Source organism: Mycteria americana, chromosome 2 (assembly GCF_035582795.1).
Source record: "Mycteria americana isolate JAX WOST 10 ecotype Jacksonville Zoo and Gardens chromosome 2, USCA_MyAme_1.0, whole genome shotgun sequence".
NCBI lineage: Eukaryota > Metazoa > Chordata > Aves > Ciconiiformes > Ciconiidae > Mycteria > Mycteria americana.
The window spans coordinates 162,621,695-162,641,074 of NC_134366.1; the positions used below are offsets into that span (position 1 = coordinate 162,621,695).

The 19,380-nt window shown below is 44.0% G+C and overlaps 1 protein-coding gene across 1 annotated transcript in view; it reads left to right on the forward strand.

The window, feature by feature from the left end:
* The window catches only part of FER1L6 (fer-1 like family member 6), a 136,233-nt gene that overhangs the window by 61,934 nt on the left and 54,919 nt on the right, over positions 1-19,380 (forward strand). Inside the window, exons 2-11 of the mRNA XM_075495478.1 lie at positions 405-487; positions 4,203-4,329; positions 4,933-4,987; positions 5,083-5,214; positions 5,967-6,029; positions 10,439-10,517; positions 12,033-12,189; positions 15,384-15,570; positions 17,198-17,390; positions 18,251-18,600. Of these exons, the coding sequence (XP_075351593.1) occupies positions 405-487; positions 4,203-4,329; positions 4,933-4,987; positions 5,083-5,214; positions 5,967-6,029; positions 10,439-10,517; positions 12,033-12,189; positions 15,384-15,570; positions 17,198-17,390; positions 18,251-18,600 (1,426 nt within the window). The remainder of the gene's footprint in view (positions 1-404; positions 488-4,202; positions 4,330-4,932; positions 4,988-5,082; positions 5,215-5,966; positions 6,030-10,438; positions 10,518-12,032; positions 12,190-15,383; positions 15,571-17,197; positions 17,391-18,250; positions 18,601-19,380) is intronic.

Sequence of the window (19,380 nt, forward strand, 5' to 3'; positions counted from 1 at the left end):
ATCTTAATTCACTGGAAAACTGCTTTTGATCTGGAGCCTGTAATTTGTGAGAAGCTTTTATCTCTGGTCTTGTCACAGGCATAATAATTATGTGTGTGGGAACTCAGTAGGTTGGAAACTTATCTTGGATTTCCTTTCTTTGCTTCTTGCTGTCTTGGTTTGAAAAGAAGTTTAGGCTCTTCTCACTATGTTTGCCTGTACACAGCCAAATTTTAAAAATAAACAAAATTAGTTGAAACATAAAACCAGAGCTTTCTCTTGTTTGCTTTCAATAAAAGGAAAATCAGAATATAATGATCTGGCTTGGAAATCAAAACTCCCTCTTAACAGCTCCTTGAGTTAAATTAGAGTCCAGCACAAAAAAGGGGCTTGAAGATATTGATCACTTTTCTTTACTTTTTCAGAAAGGGGCTGTTTGCTGGCATGAAGCTGAAGAAGAAGAAAAAAGGCGAGAAAGGGTTGACTATTGCAAACAAAGATGCACTGGGTAAGGCCTCATAAATCAGTATTTCAACTGGGAAAAGCAGGTGGGGGATTATATTATATCTAATTTAATGTGAACTCATTTGAATTGTGTCTTAGGGCTTAGTATTGATAAAATGGGCAGTAAACTCCTTATCACTCCCAAATAAACAGAGAGCTAATTCTTTCTGCATTAACTGTTTTGTTAAGTCCACCTTCAGATTCTGTGAGTCCAGACTGCTGTATCTGGTAGAGTAAAACAAAAATGCCAGCCTGGCTCTTACCATAGAGAGATAACACATTTTTGAAAGTTTTTTTTCTATTCTAGTGGTACATAAGTCATTACAGGTGTGTGATTCCTCCAGAAGATCTGCTTCTTCTAGAAACCATAAGAATACAACCTGAGCAGGCTCTGATGGCTGGATGGGCTGGCTTGATAAAGCTGGGAGCTTTACTTAGTAGCAATTCTCCTCTTAAATGTCTGGCAGTTCCTGTATTTTATTTTATTTTTTATTTTTAATAATTATTTTTTATTTTTATCAGGTGTGGGTACATCCATAAGACATGCAGAATCTCCTATTTCTTTCCCTTAACACACCATTGGTTTCCAAGCTGCACATCCTACCACTGTCATTTTTCTCCTATCACCACAGTCCTCCCATTCACCAAAACCTGTAGTTCAGGCACAACAAAGTCTTCACCTTCTGTAGTTTTATTTTGCATTCTCATGCCTCAAATCTCATGGAATTTTTAAAACGTGGGCTACTATGTGTTTAGTGCAGCCCTTGAATTACAGTGTTGTAATAAACCAGCCATGTGTGTCTTGGCTCACTGCTGGGCAGAAACAGAAATACATATTTTGTGCCTTAAGCATTATTTAGCTAAAGGGCACTACTTTTAAAAAGATTCTCCTCTGGTCCTTACAGCAAGGGCTTTGGGCTGTTGGAACAGAGAAAACTAAAGACCATTAAACTTCTTACTAATTACAGAAATGTTGGAGCTTATTTATCTTATGCTGCATGAAATATACCATGGTCTACAAGGTACACTATACTGTAGTTTGCTTCAGTCTTTCTTACATGTAAGCATTCAGATCTCTGTTTATTTCAAATGACTGTGTTTGAATCATTGGATAGATTGGGGTCCTTATGCTGCATCTTCATCTATTTTATTAGTGTCTTTGTTGCTGAAGAGTCTGAACTAGCAAAGATACAGCAATCACCAGTTCTCTCTTGTCTTGATTGGGATTTGGGCTTAGGAGATCTATCGGGGAAGTGTGCAGTAAGGGAACGTTGTCACTCACTGAACCATTTGAACATTTCTGTCACTGGATCCATACAGGGGAATAATTCCTTCTGGTCGGTGTCGTGGTTTAGCCCCAGCCGGCAGCTAAGCACCACGCAGCCGCTCGCTCACTCCCCCTCGGTGGGATGGGGGAGAGAATCAGAAGAGCAAAAGTAAGAAAACTGGAGGGTTGAGATAAAGACAGTTTAACAGGTAAAGCAAAAGCCGCGCACGCAAGCAAAGCAAAGCAAGGAATTCATTCACTCCTTCCCATGGGCAGGCAGGTGTTCAGCCATCTCCAGGAAAGCAGGGCTCCATCACGCATAACGGTTACATGGGAAGACAAACACCATCATTCCAAATGTCCCCCCTTCCTTCTTCTTCCCCAGCTTTATATACTGAACATGATGTCATGTGGTATGGAATAGCCCTTTGGTCAGTTTGGATCAACTGTCCTGGCTGTGTCCCCTCCCATCTTCTTCTGCACCTGGCAGAGCACGGGAAGCTGAAAAGTCCTTGACTAGTGCAGCAACAACTAAAACATCTCTGTATTATCAACACTGTCTTCAGCACAAATCCAAAACATAGCCCCATACCAGCCACTATAAAGAAAATTAACTCTATCTCAACTGAAACCAGGACAGTCGGTTATGCACAACATCCATATGGTTATTGAGGGGAAAAAAGGATAACGATTCAGATATTAAAATGTCGGGAAAATGGAGCTGTAAAGAGAAAGAAGCATTGCAAAGAGTTTACATTTCAATAGAAACAACATGGAACTCACAAAAAGTGGTCCAGTCAGGTCGTCACGCTGACACATGCCTGTCCCCCAGCCAGGGGAAAGTTTTATCTGCTTTAGACTCAGAGCAAAGAATACCTACTACTAAAGCCCATAATCAAACATCATGCTCTAGAGTAAATAGGATATGGAGGGTAGTCATGGGAACTTGGTGCTCCAGATGCAAAACTATTACCCTGTGCCTCAAGGGCTGAAAATCAGGCTATGCCTACATGGATACAGAGACAAGTTCACCTCCCCTGTGTTCTAGGGAGGTTGGACAAGAGCCAGAGGGGCAGTCGGGGAGCATATATGTTATATGAGATTGCTAGTGGAGTAACCTTCATTGTGCCTATGTTAGGCACAATTCCGCTAGCAATCTCATAGAGATTGCTAGTGGAGGAACCTTCATGGAGCTGGCTCATGCCTGGCTGCCTTGCAACACAAGCAAAAGTTGTGTCTGTCTGTACCTGCTTGGTGGTTGGCCTCGGAGTAGGGGCTTGTGGAAGCCAGCCGAAAAAGGAACATTCAGACCTGATGAGAGCTATCCAAGTGAGTTTTACTGTACAATGGATGGTCCTTTGCTACCATCACCAGTTTCTAAACACCTCTCAATTGACCATACCTTTGCAAAGAGACAAGGAAGCACTATTACAACCTAGTCTAGTTTTGTAGGGGGAGCACAGTGCCGTAGAGTACTTGCAGAAAATGCACTTGGATGTGTTTCCTTTCATTTGATGCAAGGTCATCCATAAGGTCATCTAAGCCTCTGGGTATTGCCGGGCAAGTCATCTTTACTCTTGCAAGTACCACTTGACAGCTTCTAGACCAGAAATAACTCACGTCCAGAGTCACTGAACATTTCTTGCTTATAAAAGTAATTATTGGAATGAGCTACAGGCACCCAAATTTTAAACTTTCACCTAAAACACACGGTTTCCTCCCCAAGGCAGGTGTTGAACACAGACATGCTCCCCAAGGGGCAGAGATGCTGGTAGGACTTCTGTTGGACCAGGAGGACAAAGCAGAGCAGTGTGAGAAGGGGTCCTCTGGTCAAATGTAGCTGTGTACATCTGAGTTAGTTGCTGAGATTCTCTTTATGGTCAGGAAGAAAAATAAGCACTTCTGGAAGCAATTTGTCTCTTCTGAGTATAACTCTCTACAAGAGATCCCACGAATCATGCTCTTCAACTCTCTTCTTCTGTCCTTGATCTTCCAGTTCATCATCTCTGCAAAGAGGAAAGGTGAGAAATTATTTCTAAGCTAGGGTCTGCTTTGGTCGCTTGGAAGGGACTGAAGTGTGTCAAACTGTTATGACAAACCATGGATGGCAGACTCACTGCTGCAAAACCCAGCAATAATCTGTCCCACTGCCTTTCTAGCAGATGAGAGATGGGGCAGTCAGATGCGACTAGTGTGCATGTGCCTGTTGTGGGTGCACATGGGGTGAAGAGAGCAGCTACAGTCACAATTTATATGGTATATGATTTTGCACAGGAGGGGAGCTGCTGCTGTAATCAATGCTGCTCAACACAAACCACTACTGTATCTCTAATTGTGATACCCAAATAAATAAAATATTCAGTTCATGCTGATGAATTCTCTGCTCCAAGTTAGCTTTTTGCTAGTAGAAATCAGAGGTGGGTTTTACTTTCTTGATTGTTTTCTTCATCAGGTGATCATGATGAAAGTGCAAATCTTCACCATGACACTCTCGGAAGAGAAGAAGAGGGAGAGGAAGAGCTAATGAACAGCTATGCAGTGTCCAATGTTTTTGGATCCTTAAGCCCAAAGAGGAAAAGGTGCTCCTTGGTGTATCTTACCTAACATCCCCCAAAACACCTTTTCCATCCTTCTCAGGGATGGCGTTGCCTTAGGACCATACATCTGCTGACAGAAAATCCATTTGCTGACAGCAGTGATCCCTTCACTCCTGCTCTCCCACATGACAGAGTGGGATGTACTTGTCAGCAAAATATTATCAGCTCAATATAGATTGTCACCAGATGCTATGCAGTGCAGGAAACATTGAAATGGATGCTGGGAGTGCCTCAACTGTGCTAATGAACTCTGCTAATGAAAACGAGCCAAAGGGGACAGCTCTATAGACAAGAGCTTGTGTAGTTGTTTTTTTCATACACGGCAGGAATGGAGTCAGGTTTGATGGGATCAACAAGTCCCATGGCAGGTAGCTGCACAGGTCTGTGGATGCAAAACATTTCCCTGTTACCAAGTGTATGAGAAAGACAGAGATGGCCTCTGCTGATGAAATCAAGCCTAACAGTTTACAACAAAGCTACCTGCCATAAACAATGCTTGCTTAGTGATGAGAAGTCTTTCCAACATGTGTCCAAGTACCAGCTCTTGCCTAGAGATGCCTAATGACCTGTTTGTCATTTAAACAGGGCAAAGCTGGTGACCAGAATTCACGAAGAGGAGATGAAATCCCAGAACTACCAGGTGAGCAGGGGGTGATGACCCTTATGGGTCTGTGAAATCCCCAGGCAGGCTGGACCTGAGCCCAGGAATGCGTGTGGTATCCTTGTGCCCCACAGATTGCCATCACCGTCATCGAGGCCAGGCAGCTGGTGGGTGAGAACATCGACCCTGTGGTGATCATTGAGATAGGTGACGAGAAGAAGCAAACGACAGTAAAGGAAGGCACAAATGCCCCTTTCTACAATGAGGTAGGTGCTTTCTCTTGAAGAAGGCACTTTCTTCAATGGCTCTGGGCGGCCTCCACCACTTGGTAGCTCAAAAGGGGATGAACTAAGGTTGTAGCACCTGCATGTCAGAGCAGGGAGGTCTGTCCTGGAGCTGTTTGAGTTTCAAGCTTGGCCAAGCATCAGCAATAGCTCCCTTGGGTTTAGCTCTGTTTGCTCTTTCTCTTCTCAAGATCTGTTCATCCTCCACCTTCTCAAGATCTGTTCCCTGCCCCCTCCACCACATCCTGCCCTACTACCACTGCTTCTGCATTTTTTCAAATTATTCATTTGGGAGCTTTGTCTAAGCTGCCCCCCCCCCCCCCCCCCCCAACCTCCCTTTTCTACCATGTCACTGTTTCAGCCTTTCCTTGACATGTGTTTTTCCCAGCTGGTGACAAATGAGACCAAAACAACTCTCCAAACCAAACGGTCCTTTGGGTTTCCTTGTGGCTCCTGTCCCTTTTGACAATACCCTCTCATGTGGAGTGAGGGCTGCGGGCACTTGGGAAGGCTGTGCAGCCATGCAAGGAGGAGAGTAGAAAACAGGTCTAGGCCACAGCAGAGATGAGCCAGGGAGCAAGGAAAGAGTTTTGCTGTGTCTACCACTGCCTCTCCAGCACCCCCAGTGTCTCACTGGGGCTCTTTGTGGTAACCCAAAAAGTTAAACCATGCTGCTGACAGCGCTGGCTACCAGCACAACCACAATCCTGATCTGCTGTCCCCTTTTCCCACAGTACTTTGTGTTTGATTTCGTTGGACCACAGGTGTTTCTGTTGGACAAAATAATCAACATCTCTGTAAGTACCTAGGAAATCTTAGCACAGTAAGTAAAAGTTGTTGTTTGTCTCACTTAAGCTCTAAATGATTCTTCTTAATGTAATCAAAAAGGGAAACAATTTTAGGTACTAGAGTGCTGTAAAGTCAACATGAAGTATAGGAAAGAGAAAGAATAGGGGAGAGGAAAAGGAGGAAAGGTAGCTGGCAATGATTTGAAGGAACGTAACCCTAAAGGAAGATTAAGTGTGCATTTTCAGGGACACTCATTGCTGGCTTGGCAATCTGCAAGGTAGAAAGAGAAACTTCAGCTTGTTAACTCTTGTCAGCATTGTCTTCATCCCTCTAATTTTCAAGCTGCCACTTGTTTCAAATGACTGAGTTGAACTTCTGGCTTATCTCAGTTCCTCAGATACAACTGTTTCTACCTAAACTATCCAGGTACCTTATCCTCAGCAGTGGCTCTCGGGCTGCCCGGGAGTGTCAGTGGCTGGTTGTTATTAGCATGGGAGTGGGCTCCAAGTGTGCAGTGCTGCTCTCACTGCTTGCTGCAAGTAAAGTCCTGAAGAAGCTACGTGGCATCTCAGAACAACCCTGATGGAAGACACACGTGCTCTTGGACTTGGGGCATTAGATAATGATTTGCAGTTTGGAAGGCCAAGTCTATGGAGCCATGCTAATTATCTTACCTGGAGCTCCTGAGGTTCATCACCACATTTAGCAAAGCTGCTAAGGAATTAAGGAAAATCTCATGAGACTCTGGACAGTGCTATATTTGTATTACTCAGAAATATTACAAGCTGTGCCCTTCATGAGCTTTTTTTTGCACTTCTACTGCCAAAAGTCCCACCACTTGGCCAGAGAAATGAGCAGTGAGTTGTTGCCTCAGGAAAGGTTCTTTTTCCCTTGAAGTGTTTTGTCCATTTCAAAAAAGTACACCAGGAAAGGGTCTATGCTGGTTGTGCTTGACAGAGACAGGCAGTGGTCAGGACCTATAGGAAGCATCTGTGCAAAACCTCTTAGAGATGTTCACTGTGTACGTGCTCTGCTGAGCTGCTAATAACGTGACTTTTCCAGCTACAGAAATAGAAGTGTTCATTTACACATGGCCAGCTGGACAACTAGGTTTTCAATGCTGGCAGTAAATTGACAGTATGAATCCTAAGCTCCAGTTCAAATCCACTATATCACAGGTACAGTTAAAATATATGAAATTCATACCTACATAAGGTATCTGCAGATCTGACCTTCACTTATCCCTGAGGACAGAGTTTACTACAGGCTGACAATGGCCCATCTTTTGCATGGGAGTAGATATCATCTCCCTGTTATGACTTATATCACAGTGCATGGCCCCTATATGTGTTTCTGACATGGTTAGTATCAGCACAGTACCGAGGCATCAACTCTTGCGAGCTACTGTTGCTTGGGGATGTATAGTTATTTTTCTCCAAGATGTGGCCAGTCTTTCTGATCTCACATTCTTTTGATAAGGATTCCATATATCCAGTGGTGGAGGGGAGAGTGCCAGATTTCTGAGCGTATTGGGGGTGTGGGGAAATCTGTCACCATTACCTACTGTAAATCTGCATAGTTTCATCAGGCTCAGCAAACTTACTTGATTTATAGCTGGTGAAGGTGCAACACTAAGAAATTAAAGGTCTTCTAGATAAAAATGACTTTAAAAAAACCCAAAACACAGTGGGGTATGTCATGTACTGAAAACAGAGATTCATTACCTTGCAACATAGTTTTGGAGAATGCAATAGATCAGGGGAACAGAAACAAGTAGAGGAAATATGTGTGCTAGGACTGAGGAAAACCCTGGGGGATGTTTCACAGGACTTGCTTAGCATGTATCACATGCTAAGTTTCACAAGTTTCACAGCACTTGCTTAGCATGAATCTCACTAAGGAGAAAGATTGGCAGCCTCCATTACCAGCAATCATTCATGCACTGAATTTGCTTAATCTGTGAAAACGAACTCATCTGCATATGGAAGCTCAAGAAAACCAAAAAAGATTAGTGCCATTGTCCATCAGTTCAGCAGTTAGTCTAGTGTGTATTCAAACCCTGCATTTGAGGGGAAAATGAGATTTTCGATTTCCCAGCAACTGCTAATTAATGGAAGTTTTCTTCATTAATATCTTCCAGTGCATTCCAGCAACCTTGTAGCAATGCCATAGTAAAACTGAGATGCCTCTTTCATGCTAAACCTGTATTTCCAGTACTGAAATACTCCCCAGTTTAACACTGTGCATACTTGTCCTCATTCAGAAAATCCTTCAGTCATCTCTAGAGCTAATCAAGTGTGAAAAGACACAAACCTTTGATTAGATGCGACGTAAATGTGATGCTCCCTCTCAGAGAAGACAAGAAATGTTTTCTATAAGCTTCATGCTCACCTGCTTTGCTACATTAGAAAAAATATGCTTGGAAAAAAGTATCGGGAAGATGCAGAGCACTTAATAGAGGCAGTGAGTTATTTCCTCAGCAGTTAAAAGCAACAGAGGTACTACAGGGAGTGGAAACCCCCATCATTTCAGTGGCAACAGGGGGCATTTACCCAAGGGCACCACATTTCACACAGCAAATCTCAAGGATGGAGAAGTGAGGTTTACACATTTAACACTCTCTGAACATACTGTCATGCCCTGGAGAGAAAATGCAAAGAGCAATGAGACAACACCACCTTGGACTCACCACATATCCTCCTCTTGTTTCTGGGTCTTAAAGAAACTCTTTTTTTTTTTTTTGGCTACAGAAAGGCTACAGCCTTCTTCCCCCTTCAGTCCGTCCTGTGTCGGATCAGTTGATTTGGGCAAGCTCCTATTTCCATGTAGTTCCTCCAAAGCTGTAATTTTGCCTGGCATCAGGATGAAACCCACCAGTTTTCATGGCTTCTTCGCCACCCTCCATGTGCCCTGGTCCAACCTCATACGAGCAAGGGTCCAGTGCTATGATGGGACCTGGCAGCATCAGGGATTGAGGAAAAGCAGCACCAGTGCATGAAGCATTGGCTTCACACTGGCTCCTCTCCCACATGAAGGTTGCTTAATTTTTAAACTTTAATAGTAGAGTAAAATAAAACTGCTCCTTTGTCCGCTCTTGATTTTGCAGCCCTAGAAATTCCTTCCATGTTGAAGTGAGGAATTGCCAAGGACAACTGAGTGTGTTCCCTAAATCACAGGGGCACAGTGGCCCCAGGCCTTTAATGGGGAATGACGTTATGTTGCAACGAGAAACCTCCTGAATTTTCTGGTAGAACTTGATGAAGGTGTCAGTGATCTTTACTTTGGAACATATGTCTCCTGGTCTTGAAGAAAAATGCACAAAATGAAGTCACATGACAAATCCAATGCAAAATCACAGGAGTCTTGTATCCCTGTCTAGGATGTGTAGGTCCAAAGCCAGGGTATGATGCCTTCCAGATTCCTAAAATGCTCTCAGAGGCTCGGTTGTTTAGCTCCAACATCTAGACTTAGCTTCTGTGGACTTGAATCCCATGGGCTTAGTTTCTCTTTGCAGTTTGGCCAAGGTGTTCCAGACAATTCAGCCTGCTTTCAGAAGCTTTTCCACAACCAAGGAATAGGTTTCAACCTTTTAAGATATTCTGAAACCAGGTCAGATACATATTTTGAGAAATACAGTTCTAGAGCCAGTCTTCCCTTAGATGATGTTGCTAGCCTATGCCTTGTCTGTAAAGTGAAGCACATGCATGTAATTGAAAACCAGACGCAGAAGTACATAGATCCAGGAATCACGACAAAGGAAAATTATTAATTAAATTTGATGAAATTAAATTAAATTCATTACTTGTCAAGAAGGATAAGGAGACAGACTCGCTGGGGCCTGCTTGCCATCTCATTTACATCTATATAACTTCTCTGATTTCATTAATATTGTGGGGGGTAAATCAGAATTGAGTCTCTTGGTTTATGTGCACATTGAAATGTTGCAAAGAAACACTTTAATTCTTTCTCCTCTGGGTGTACTCAGTTCTTATGGCAATTCAGCTATTGCACAGGAAGTGATATGATTTCTGCAGCCTAGTGTGAAATGAGTTACGCCCTATGTGTTTATATTCATTATGATTTATTTAAAACTGCCAGGATAAGTAATATAACTGTATCTGCTCTGAAGACACATCCATCTGATTCCCACTCTATATAATCCTGGGACCTGGGAGGAACCCGTGTGTTTCCACTTGGATGCAACTATATTGGTTTCTAAATTGGCACAATATTGGGTAAAGAACAGATTTCAAATGCTTGCTGTATCTGCTGTGGCTATGTACGCTCACTTTTGGGTGGTGCTGGATGTCGCTGCTTATTACCTCTGAACCAAATGTGATCTTTTTTTGGATTGCTCTTTCTTGTGCTGACTGGGAAGAGAGAGAGTGACATTCTTTAACTGGCCTTTTTCTAACAGGTTATGCACAATAAACTGATTGGGAGTGTGCTGATAGGCTCCTTTAAAGTAGATCTGGGGACGGTGTATGCTCAGCCAGGTAAGTGGTGCATTTTCTGCCCTTTTTGTCTATTAAGTGAGATGTGAGGCAGGGAAGGAGAGGAGAACGAGGTGTGCTGCTTTTCCACTTAGATGCTTGTGGTTTATGCCAAGAGATAAACTAAACAAGGTTTTTGGAAGAGTTGTTTTCCTATTTGGATGCCAGAGCACCAGTCAAATTTTTGGAAAAAAGTTCAACACTGAAAACACCTTGACAATCTGCTCATTGGGGGGAAGCACTTATCAAGGACGGCTTTTCTTTAGGGGGTCAGAGTGGGCAGCTCAATGCTCTACAAAACCCAACTCCACTCCTTTGCTACAGAACATCCAAAGCTCTGCCGCGTGTGTTGGGGTAGAAGGGGTGGAGGGAGGGAGAGTGGGATGGAGCGTGGAAGGAACGGTGAGGAGAGCACAAGACAAGAGGAGGAGCAGACCACAACGGGAGAGAGAAGGACATGTCAAAGAGGTGACCATAGGTCCACTTGACCTGCCATCTTCAGAGCTGTCCAGTGCTTTCTGAAATTTGAAGCTAAGAAAAGATCACCTACCCCATTTTTGGCCTGTTTTTACAATCATCCACAAAACATGTATCTTTCTCTCTTCCATAATTACTCAAGGACCTGGTCTCTTCTCAGTCTTTGGGAATGAACGTATTTAGGTCACTTGCTATAGATGTCACCCAGTTACAGAGTCATTCAGGCCATCCTCTCTTCAGGGTTCCTGCGAGAGTCAGTAGAGAGAAATGGCCTGACTGAAGTGAGCAGTCTACGTCCGTACTCAGACTGCATTAGTCTCTGAATTCTGTCCTGTATTTCCTGCTCACACTTTTACAGGGCGGTGGTGTCTGAGGGTTGATCTTGAGTTCATATCCCTGGTGTACTCTGGTCTCTCCCTCCCACTCCTTTACACACCCAAGGTGATGGCCAAAGACTCAATGTAAGGTTTTAGGACCTTGCTTGAGGGGGGTTGCTGAAGCAGGGCTGCAGCAAGGGCTGTTGTGGGTGAATTGTCTTGTGCATTTTCCCACTGGAAAGATAGAGCTGAACCTGCTTCTGGCTGCTTCTTCTTCCTCTGATGGCTGTCCACCTTCCTTCCTCCCTTTCTCAACTGGCTGCCAGTGTTACACCTGGCCACAGATCCCGGCAAAGGTTTTGCTTCTGGAGAGTTCTGAGATCTTCAGACAGTTCTCATCAAAAAGTTGGCCTTTCCTCATAAAGCCTCAGCCTTAATTCAGCTGCTGAAATCTCACCCAACCTTCCACTGGTCTTTAGTCAATGATCTCAGTAACCATTGATGAAAATGAGCTTGTTCCTGATAAGCTCTAGATCAATCCTTTACCTTTTTGATCACACAACATTTTGGACCCTCTAGATGTGCCTGGTAAATAAGTGTACTTCAGCATGATCCTCCTGAAAGCACAAATGTTGTTTGCAGTGCCCTTTCCGGGAGTGGAGAAGAGAAACATTTGCATTTTTTCCATCCTATATTTGGGTGTTTAAGTTTGTCCATCTTATAGGTCATCAGTTTTGTGACAAGTGGGCGCTTCTCACAGACCCTGCTGACATTAGGACCGGAGCCAAGGGATACCTGAAGTGTGACATCAGTGTGACTGGGAAAGGTGATGCAATACAAGCTATGCAGAAAACAGCTGATACTGATGAGCAGATTGAAAGGTACTGCAATAGTTTCTTTTTTACTGCTTTTATCTTTACTAAGTACCTCAAGAGTCCTCTGCCCTCCTTTCAGTCCTTTCCTTGCTAACTCAGGGTTAATAGCAGGATAGCGTTGTACACCTCCCTGTTCTGATATGCTCAAAGAGACTTTTTACAATCCTTTCAACTAAATTGAAGGGCATGTTAGGGTCACTTCTCTGCAGCTGATAGAGTTGGCCATACCCTGTGGCTAAGTGCCAGATTATCCCTGACAGAAGGTTCATTGATCTGAAACCAGTTAAATATTTCTGAAAAGCAGTGAAGTAAGAAAAAAAATTTGAGGAAAAGCTATTCCTTCTCCTCTGTCAGATGTGTGTGCATGGATATTTTCCATATCCTTAGATAAACTCAAGTGCATTAGCATTCTCCTTGTAAAATACGGAAGTTCGAGGTGGCAAAGTATGCTGCCAGCATATTTTAAATTTTACAGGAGCAACGTTTCTCATCAGTACTGACATACTGGACCAAGTCCATGGAGAGTCATCAAGCTGATGGAGGGCTAGAGCACATGGTCTACAAGGAAAGGGGGAGTGGGGGGTGGAGTTTGGTTTCTTTTGCCTTAAGAAGAGGAGGTTAAGGGGTATCCTACATGAAGAGGGCAGAGCCAGACTCTTTTCAGAGGAATAGTCAGTAGGACCCCCTGGGAAACTGCCCTCAGGGACAAGGGAGCAGAGCAGAGCTGGCAGATCTTTAAGGATGCTTTCCATAGAGCGCAAGCGCTCTTGATACCCAGGTGTAAGAAATCAGGAAAGGAGGGGAAGAGACGGGCATGGATGAGTTGACCTGCTGGTCAAACTAAAGGGCAAGAAGGAAATGCACAGGCAGTGGAAGCAGGGACAGGTATCCTGGGAAGAGTACAGGTATGCTGCCTGCTTGTGTAGGGATGGGGTCAGGAAGGCCAAGGCACAGCTGGAGCTGAACTTGGCAAGGGATGCAAAGAATAATAATAAGGGCTTCTACAAGTAAGTCAGCCAGAAAAGGAAGGTCAAAGAAAGCATACACCCTGGATGAGCAAGACTGGCAAACTGGCAACAACAGATGAGGAGAAGGCTGAGGTACTCAACAGCTTCTTTGCCTCAGTCTTCACTGGCAACCTCTCTTCCCACACCTCTCGAGTGGATGGACCGCAAGACAGGGACTGGGGAGCAAAGTCCCTCCCACTGTAAGAGAAGATCAGGTTCGTGACCACCTGAGGAACCTGAACATACATAAGTCTATGGGACCTGACGAGATGCATCCCAGAGTCCTGAGGGAATTGGCTGATGTAGTTGCCAAGCCACTCTCCATGATATTTGAAAAGTCATGGCAGTCAGGTGAAGTCCCTGGTGACTGGAAAAAGGGAAACATTGCACCCATTTTTAAAAAGGGTAGAAAGGATGACCCTGGGAACTACAACCTGTCAGCCTCACCTCTGTGCCTCGGGAGATCATGGAGCAGATCTTCCTAGAAGCTCTGCTAAGGCACATGGAGGGCAGGGAGGTGATTCAAGACAACCAGCATGGCTTCACCAAGGGCAAGTCCTGCCTGACCAACCAAGTGGCCTTCTATGATGGAGTGACTATGTCAGTGGACAATGGAAGAGCTATGGATATAATCTATCTGGACTTCTGTAAGGCCTTTGACACGGTCCCCCACAACATCCTTCTCTCTATATTGGAGAGATATGGATTTGATAGGTGCACTGTTCGGTGGATGAGGAATTGGTTGGGTGGTTGCATCCAGAGGGTAGTGGTCAATGGCTCAACATGCAGATGAAGATTAGTGATAAGCGGTGTCCCTCAGGGGTTCATATTGGCACCAGTACTGTTTGATATCTGCAACAATGACATAGACAGTGGGATCGAGTGCACCCTCAGCAAGTTTGCAGATGACACCAAGCTGAGTGGTGTGGTTGACGTGCCTGAGGGATGGGATGCCATCCAGAGGGACCTGGACAAGCTCAAGAAGTGGGCCCATGTGACCCTTATAAGGTTCAACAACGCCAAGTACAGGGTCTTGCACCTGAGTTGGGACAACCCTCGGTATCAGTATAGGCTGGGGGATGAAGGGATTGAGAGCAGCCCTTTGGAGGAGGCCTTGGGGGTACTGGTGGATGAAAAGCTGGACATGAGCCAACAACGTGCGCTTGCAGCCTGGAAGGCCAACTGTATCCTGGTCTGCATCAAAAGAAGCATGGCCAGCAGGTCGAGGGAGGTGATTCTGCCCCTCTACTCTGCTCTGGTGAGACTCCACCTGGAGTACTGCATCCAGCTCTGGAGTCCTCAGCACATGAAAGACATGGAGCTGTTGGAATGGATCCAGAGGAGGGCCACAAAAATGATCAGAGGGATGGAACACCTCTCCTATGAAGAAAGGCTGAGAGAGTTGGGGTTGTTCAGCCTGGAGAAGAGAAGGCTCTGGGGAGACCTTATTGGGGCCTTTCAGTACTTAAAGGGGGCTTATAAGAAAGATGGGGACAGACTTTTTAGCAGGGCTTGTTGCAATAGGACAAGGGGTAATGGTTTTAAGCTAAAAGAGGGTAGATCCAGACTGGATCTAAGGAAGAAATTTTTTACGAGGGTGGTGAAACACTGGAACAGGTTGCTCAGAGAGGTGGTAGATGCCCCATCCCTGAAGACATTCAGGTTGGACAGGGCTCTGAGCAATGTGATCAAGTTGAAGATGTCCCTGCGCATTGCAGGGGGGTTGGACCAGATGACCTTTAAAGGTCCCTTCCAACCTAAACTATTCTATGATTCTATGATTCTATGAATACAGTAGAAGGATGAGAGGCTTTGGACACAGGTTAGAATAAGAGAATTTCAGAACAGATAAGAATTTTTTTTACCATGAAGGTGGTCAAATGTAACAAGGGCCCAGAGAGAGTGGGAATCTCCATCCTTGGAGATATTCAGAATTTACTGGACAAGGTCCTGAGCAACGTGATCTAACTAGACCTTGTTCTATATCACACAGAAAAGTTTGCTGAGTAATGCTGTATCATTTTCTCATGGTAACCAGAAAATGTTTTGGTTTAGATGCAGAAGCAAATTCATATGCCTTTTTGTGTTTTGTCAGGATACAAGCTAATTCAAGATGACAATTTTGTTGGAAAAAATATCACTTCAATTATCTGAGTTTTCAATTTTAAGGAAATGGCTTCTTTTTTCTTTCAGGAACCTCTTGATCCCCAGAGGCTTTCCATCTGAAAGACCATGGGCCAGATTTTATGTGAGAATTTACAAAGCAGAAGGACTTCCAAAGATGAACTCTAGCATCATGGCCAATGTCACCAAAGCATTCATAGGTGACAGTAAGGACCTTGTGGATCCCTATGTGGTGGTCATGTTTGCAGGTCAAATGGTAATTAGGATCCTCTTAATCACAAATGTAGGCCTTCTTTCCTATTAGCTGTGCTACAGGCAGGTGATTATGCTGATGTCCTTTAACTTATAGTTACATAAATTAAGTAAAACACACATTTCTGTCATCAGAAAGAAAATTTTCAGTTCTTAAATTATGCAGGAACAAAGTGATGCAAACACTTAATGCCAGCAGATCTAATATCAGCCTCACAGCAGTAGGTTAGAGTCAGGCAGCAGGAGGGGAAAGAGAATTCTGTAGATGTTACTAAAACATCAAATTACAAGACAGTGAATTAGCCAGTGTGGTATTAGGTAAGTGCTATGCTCTGGTCTCCCTAGAGTGAAAAAAGGAAGCAGGGCTGAAATCAGTGAAGGTGGTTCAATCTGGATTTTAGGGCTGTGTATTGACTTCTGAATTACTCTGCTGTAATTCAGGACCCTTGCAGCTTTTCTGTGGGTGACTGTGCAGACTTCTGTGGGAAGCATTTGAGTAGACTCTGTCTTAGTGTTGCCTGGCTTCATTGCTCCCAGAGCTCCTTCAACATCAAACATGGTGCTACAGAGAGCTGCTGAGAGGAGCCTTCTGACTTTGGTGGAAGAGGAGGGCAGAGGAGGTCCAGGGGTCTGGTCCTCTGGGGTACACCCATGAAACACCGTGTCAGGGAGCTTGTCTTGATTATTGGGGTAAATAAGGAAAGAATCAAACTGGAAACGATTTTATGCCAGCAATGCTTTCTGTGTGCAAGGAAGCATTGGGGAGAACTCCAGTTAGTCCTTTACAGATGTTTCAGGCATAAGAACAAGGTCCTCGGTGCTGATTTCATGCTTTGTTGTGAATCCAATTTGCGAAGTATTACATCTCAAACTAGTACGGGTTAAAACAGTCAAATGCATGCAGCTACTTCAGGTTTAATAGAGGGCTGAAGAAGACATAAGAATGGGTCACTGATGTGAGTTTGCATGCTGGTGTGTAAAATATGGGTTTAGAGGTATCGTTGGTGGGTTTCCTGACTCGGTCCTCCCCACCAAATGTGAAAGTAGAAGGCCTGCCACAGTCCACGGCTGCACGAACTGTGGCATGGTCCTGCCATCTCCTTCAGGCTGGGAGGAATAGTTTTGGTCTCTGCATCCCTACACACAGGCATATGCCCAGAATGCAAGCCACAATAATCATATTTTATACTAGATAAATTGCCTCATTTAAGGTAATTCCATTGGTACATGCAGCCTGGCAGCTGTAATGAATTTCATCTTTTGTGAGACAAACTGCACTGCATTACCACTACCCAGGTATTTCAAAAGCCATTTGAAGATGTACAGTTTGTAGCGGAAATGCCAAAGTCTGGCTTCAGAGATATGTTTTGTGCATAAGGGCCCTGAAGAATTAGATATTATTCCAGGCTCTGCTGTGTGCAGGTGAGAATTCTTTAGCCATAATGTGGTCTTTTATTAGATATGGAGAGGAAAATAAACAAGCTAATAGAAAAGCCAAAGTGCTTTCAAGATAGGATATTTGTGCTTTAAAAATGACTGAAGAGATGTTGCTAAGTGCAATTTGTGCTATACTCATTGCCATTCTCCAGTCTGACCCCTCTGGGGTTAAATTTACTGGACTTTCATTTCAGGGTCGAACAACAGTGCAAAAGAACTGTGCAGATCCAGTATGGCACGAACAGATTATCTTCAAGGAAATGTTCCCTCCACTCTGCCGAAGAGTCAAAATCCAGGTCTGGGATGAAGGCAGTATGAATGATGTGGCCTTAGCCACCCACTTCATTGACTTGAAGAAAATATCAAATGAGCAAGATGGTGACAAAGGTAAGGGGGAAAATGTCTGTTCCAGAATATGCCCTTAACATAAAATCTACTTGCTTGGGATCTGGGCACTGGCTAATCCCATTTTAAGAATGCCCAGAGCTCATAGTATTTGTTGCCCATAGCATTTGTTGGTTCTGAGAGACCTTCTCTTGCTTAATTTGAAGTTATATTATGTTGTGCTCGGTGCATGGTGATCTGCACAGCCTTTCTTGTTACAGGGCTGCTACATAACTTGGTACCTTCTTTGTGGCTGTGGCAATAGTCTGCTCTAGTCCATTAGGGATGATGTAAGTTTATAGTTCGTGCAAGTTTCTGTTGGGCAATGAAACTCCCTGGTGCCTAAGAATTGCCCTACAAAACACTGCTCTATATGAGGTGGTCCCCACCTGCATAGAGATGGGTCCAGGTTTGGCTTTTGGTGTGCAAGAGGCAAGATTTCTTGGAGCAGACAGTGAGGAAAGCATGCTAACACCTAATGGAAATGTCATAAAAAGTGCTTTATTGTAGCGGATTGATGCACAGACTCCAATCGAGGGGTAAATCGAAGACCCTTTATTGAAATATTACATGGCTTATATACTTTCTAATTGTTTGTACATGCGCTACTGAGAGAACTCTTACTGGTTTATATGTCTTGTTCACGCGTCCTTCATGCGTCCCTTCAGCTAGTACGATTGGCTATCTTTTTGCAACTTTACAGTTCCTTTCTTCACAACAAAAAATCACGCGCTTGCTTATCTCCTGCTCCTGCTCCTCATACACAGCCTCCTACCCTCGGACATGACCTGGACCCTCAGTACTTCAATCTTGTTAACCCTTTCACTCCGGCTATGCCTAATTCCTCCTCACTTTATCTCCAGGGTTTTTGCCTACCTTTGGGCCTGCCTGGATCAATCTCTATGGCTCACCCAGGAACCACAGCCTCATGGATGACCACCAGGAGCTTAACGAAGGTTTTGGAGAAGGGGTCTCCTTCAGGGGACGTCTATTCATTGAGATTGCTGTGGAGATACTTTCAGGAGGAGCCCGTGAGTCAAAGTTTTCAAGTATTATCAAGGATATCAAATTGCCATCTAAAGATAAAGACTTCAAAGCACTCAAAGGAAAAGACAAAACCGAGAAAGCAGGAGAGGATCGAAAGTCAGCTTCTCCTTCAGATAAGATGAACTCAACTGAAGTGGAAGTCGAGCCATTTGATGTGCCTTCAGAGGTTGGTATGATATTAAGAGATTGATTGACATGTGTCCCTAAACCTCCAAGGATGGCACTGATGTGTGTATTTGGGTTCAGGCCATGTAATACTGCTTTTCTGTGCTCCCTACAGGTTCTCCATGCCTCTGTAGTTTGGGGACCTTCCCATAATAATGCAGCACAAATGGAGCATTAATGTGTACCTGTAACTCGTAAAAAAATCTCAAGTAGGACTTGGTTCCCATAAAACTTAGTCTCCTGTCCTGTTGTCCCTTCTGCACTAGCTGCATCCATTTGTTCCTACTACAAACTTATATGAAGCAATATCTGCTAAATGACAGAGAGCTGATGGGGACAGCTGGTAATTATAAAGCCTGATTTCCTGCATTCATTTGAGAAAATCAGTAGTTGTCAGTTGAAGTCAGTAGGGAATCACTGACACAGAATTTGTGCAAATGCAGAGAGATACAGCCTAGCCTGTTTTACTCTCCTTTAACCCTGCATTGTCAATGTAGTTTTAGATTGCTAATCTCTTTAGGAGAGGGGCTGAAAATCATGTGCTCACTCTCAACTGGTGTTAACTGATGTTACTTTCCTAACTCCACCTGTTGTACTGGGTTACATGATGGGAAGATGTGTGCTATGATGCTTTGAGATGGTTGTGCAGTTGTGGCAGGGCATGTGGGCTCAGGTGCTGAGCCAATACTTGAGCTTTGATTCTCTGCTCCATCACATCACTGTCTGGGAGCAATAGCACATCGATGCATATGCAAGCTCTATTTCTTTTTACCCAATAAAT